Source organism: Pelophylax lessonae (assembly GCF_965119305.1).
Source record: "Pelophylax lessonae genome assembly, chromosome: 13".
Classification (NCBI taxonomy): domain Eukaryota; kingdom Metazoa; phylum Chordata; class Amphibia; order Anura; family Ranidae; genus Pelophylax; species Pelophylax lessonae.
This window is the reverse complement of record NC_138780.1, coordinates 47,635,326-47,639,755: the sequence shown is the minus strand read 5'-3', so window position 1 is coordinate 47,639,755 and position 4,430 is coordinate 47,635,326. Positions and strand designations below refer to the sequence as shown.

Here is a 4,430-nt window from a genome sequence, read left to right as displayed (position 1 = left end):
AACTTGATATCATTTGATTTTTCTACACCTTGATTTTGCATCATAATATCGCAGATTGAAAGAATTTATTTTTTGGACTGTTGGACTTTATGATTTTTGCACTAGATTAATTTTATTTGAATATCACTATATGTTTATTTGGATTTAGCGCACCACACATATTTTCACATATATTTATTTATTTTTCTGGTAGCAGCTTTTTCACAGATCAGCGCACCCTTTCAATTTATATTAGCACTAGACATTAAGCCCGTTAAATTATCGGGCGCTAGAATGTATGTATGTATGTATGTATGTATATATATATATATATATATATACACACACACACCAAATTTTAAACTGCCAGGCACTGGTATTTATTAATTTTTTTTTTTTTTTAAATCTTTCCATTTAAATAAGTAGTTAAATATCTATCAGTAGTGTTAACCATGCTGTCGATTTTATTTTTTTTAAATCCTTTATGTATATAAGCTCCAAATGCAGGCGCAACCTCTTGCCAAAAACTTCCAACTATATGCAGCTCCAAATGTCGGGCGCATGCGCAGTTGCGTTGAAACATCTTGCCGAAAACTACAACTTTCGTGCACAGTGTTCTTCACTGTGCACTGGCATTGACTCTCGTGGCCAGGGCATTGCATTACAAAGTCTCGTACTCGCGGCGGGTGGGCATGTACAGGAGCGGATCCCCGCCCACCTTTCAGCATCCTATTCAGGATTGGCTGGCATTCCGATCCAGCTGGGGAAGGAGAAGCACTTCACCTCGGTGGCGGAGAAGAGCGCGGCTCCGGAGGAAGAGGCCTGTCTGATGATGCCTCTGTCATGTCGGATAATGCCTTCGAGGCATCATCCAACAGGCCTCTTCCTCCGGAGCCGCGCTCTTCTCCACCACCGAGGTGAAGTACTTCTCCTTCCCCAGCTGGATCGGAACGCCAGCCAATCCTGAGGAGAAAGTGAAGTGGGCGGGGATCCGCTCCTGTGTAACACGCCCACCCAGCGCCGGCCGGCCACCAGAAGTCTCTCTGCGTCCCAACGGCTGTTCTGGGGCACATGCGCAGTAGCGCAATCCCACGGACACAGGGACGGATGCAGAGACACATGGGTTTTATTAATATAGATTGGATTATTGCCAGCAGCTATAGCCGCTAGCAACAATCACTGTGTTCTCCTGACATGGACAGCTCTCTGCGCCTTCCATTGGGAGAACACAATAGCTCTGCGAGAGGAATTCCCTCATTAGATTGACTGTGTTGCAGGAAATAAAATCACTCCATCTATTGCCTGCCTAAAGGCTCATAAATGTAGTGGCCCATAAGTGCTGAGGCCTGCTAATATCTGGTACCATACAGAAGAAAACAACCCCCTACGAGGTGGGACATTGAAGGGCAAAAGTAGATACAATGTAAATTATACAAAGGTTGTAAAATCAAGTGGAATGTAAGACATTTAACAGCGATTGGACATGAATAACCAAGTTCCTGTACAATACAATGAAGAGGCATCCAATGCATTTCGAGAACTCAAACAGCTTTCTCTTCATCAGGGGTGAAGGGTTATGGGTATAGTGGTATCTATGAAAATACATACACATCTCATTAATACATGGTATAACTGACAATTGACACTCTGGATATGAGAGGAATAAACATATACTGACCCATGTCATGTCCAACCGCTGTTAAATGTCTTACATTCCACACGATTTTGTAACCTTTGTCCTATTTATATTTAATAAACTTTCCAATGTTATCATTTACATTGTATCTACTTTTGCCCTTGAAAGTCCCACCTCCTAGGGGGTTGTTTTCTTCTGTTTGTTATAGCAGTCGGGATGTGGGCCTTGTACCCAGGTGTTTCTGATAGCACCCTTTCCTATATCTGGTACCATAGGATACATTGCATAATACATTCTTCTAACAAGCAGATTTCAATATTTTGTGATGTACGTACTCAGTGTTTGTCACTTTCTGGTCCTTCTTAGTTTTAATTGGCGTATATGATGGGTTGGATTTTCCAATGCTTTGCAGCCTCAATGGCGGTGATCTCTGTGTGTCTTTTGTATTCTGCTATTAGTACCATTTATATAGATCCTTATGCTGTTACAAACTATGCAAGTCTTTGTTAGTTCACTTATGTTTGCTGAGCACTGCTTGACACTGTTTGTATTATGGTCCTACTTTATTACATGTATACTTATATCTTACCATTCAAACACTGAAGGTTGTTACAGAGCTTTATATATAATTTATTTATTTGGTCTGTTACAATAGAAAAGATTCAATACATTTTTTTTTTTTTTAAAGAATTCTCAAATATGTGTTGACTGATAGACTTTAAAATAATCAAGTTGGTTCATGTGCCAAACTGATAATGGAGATCAGGCAGACTTATCATTTTACTCCCTGGTCACACCCGTCCTAGACTGGCACATTTTGCAGAGATCTGGGACTGCTGTATAATGCAAACTATCGTTGATTGCAAGGGAATGTAGTAAAATTTTACTTTGCAAAAGATACCCAATCACATTATTGCACATGATTGGATGATGGAAGTGAGCAGAACTTCACCTCATTCTCTAAGCTCTGGGAAAAATAAATTTACAGAATGCAAAGTGGACAGTTTATTTATCTTTAGTAAATCATCTCCAATGCCTCAGCCATTTGTACTGGATGTTGCCTGTTACTTATATTGAAGTTTGATAGGCTTTGTTTGCATCTAAAGGAAAGTGATCTTTCAATTTCAAACATTTCATATACAACTGGAGTGTACTTTTAAGGTAACATTTATATTTGGCATCAATCAACTTGTCTTTGAAGTCCCAAGAATCTAAGGACCCAATATTGTTGGTTGCCAACGAATATTAACGACATGCTGTAACTGTCAATGTTTTTCTTATAGCCGCTTTTATTTCCTTATTTCGTACACTGTAGATGATAGGATTCAGCATTGGTGTTACCACAGTATAAAAGAGGGCCACAACTCTGTCCTGTTCTGGGGAGTAGCTAGAAGGGTGGCGTAAGTGCATGAACAACACTGTTACATAGAAGAGGAAGACTACAGCAAGGTGGGAGGCACAAGTAGAGAACACTTTTTGCTTTAGTTTGGTAGATTTTATGTTTAGGATGGCCAATGTGATGAAGAGATAAGATGCAAGTATTAGCATAAAGGTGCCTCCAATTATTACTATAACTGCAACATATTCCAAGATCTCATTGAACCAAATATCTGCACAGGCCAAATGGAGTAATGGTGGCATCTCACAGAAAAAATGTTTAATTTTGTTGGATTTACAGAAAGGCAACCCAAAAGTATAAAGTGTAAGATGTACAGGAGCAGCAAAGCTCACAGTCCAACATCCAGCAGCCAGATAAAGACACAGTTTTTGGTCCATGATCATGTGGTATCGCAGAGGTTTACAGATGGCATTGTATCTGTCAAAAGCCATAATAGTCAACATTAAACATTCCGCAGCAGCTAAAGATGCATGAAAGTATAACTGGATTGCACATCCCAAGAAGGAAATGCTCCTATCCTGTGACAGCGTGTTTGCTAACATTTTGGGCACTACAGTTGTGGAATAACAAATATCTATAGCAGCAAGATTAGTCAGAAAAAAGTACATTGGGGTCTGCAGATGGGGGTTACATTTTACTGTAATTATCAGCAAAAGATTTCCTATAGATGTCACCATGTATATCAAACAAAGCAGCACTGAAAAGACAACTTGCAGACTATAGACAGAAGAGAGTCCAAGAAGAATAAATTTCTCTACAATTGTTTGGTTTGAATTTTCCAATATAACATAAAATCCCATTTCTGATTATGGAGATATTTGATAAAGGAAACTCTTGCATTCCTACAAAAAATTGTAAATTTGTAAATGTCAGTTATACCAAGAAAACAGTCCTATCAAACAAACTCTGTTAAATTATAGTAATAATTATAAAGTTTCATACCTGTAATCCTTTAATTTTCCAAGAAAGAGCCCTTGTGGAGTAAGTGATAGTGCTTTAGCTACTCTCATATTCTGTTAATGTAAGCCAAATTGAAAGAGATCTGATAATGTTTATCAAGAGTATATAACTATTCATTTTTCCCAAAAGGGATTTTTTTCATTGTTTCAGTTCATTGTGGGATTTGCTTGGAAGTTTTCAAATTCCCAGTCCAATTGGAGTTTACAAGTCTTCAAAAAGTATCTTCATACTTTTAAAAACATTTTCTATTTTACTATGATATGTGATAATTAGAGTTGAGCGGACACCTGGATGTCCGTGTTTGGCGGGTTCGGCCGAACTTTAAAAAAAAGTCTGGGTCCGTGTCCCGGACTTTTGCCGAACTTTTCCTAGACACGAACCCCATTGAAGTCAATGGGGACCCGAACTTTCAGGCACTAAAATGGCTCTAAAACACCAATGGAAAGGGCTAGAGTG

General features: G+C 38.8%; 1 protein-coding gene across 1 annotated transcript; it reads right to left on the bottom strand.

Moving 5' to 3' along the window:
* Positions 1-2,860: 2,860 nt before the first annotated feature.
* Positions 2,861-3,691, bottom strand: LOC309569174 (olfactory receptor 5V1-like; the record flags this gene model as incomplete). The annotated part of the gene is made up of 1 exon (XM_082274934.1): positions 2,861-3,691. The coding sequence occupies one exon, from the start codon at positions 3,689-3,691 to the stop codon at positions 2,861-2,863; it is 831 nt and encodes a 276-aa protein (XP_082131060.1).
* Between the last annotated feature and the right edge of the window lie 739 nt (positions 3,692-4,430).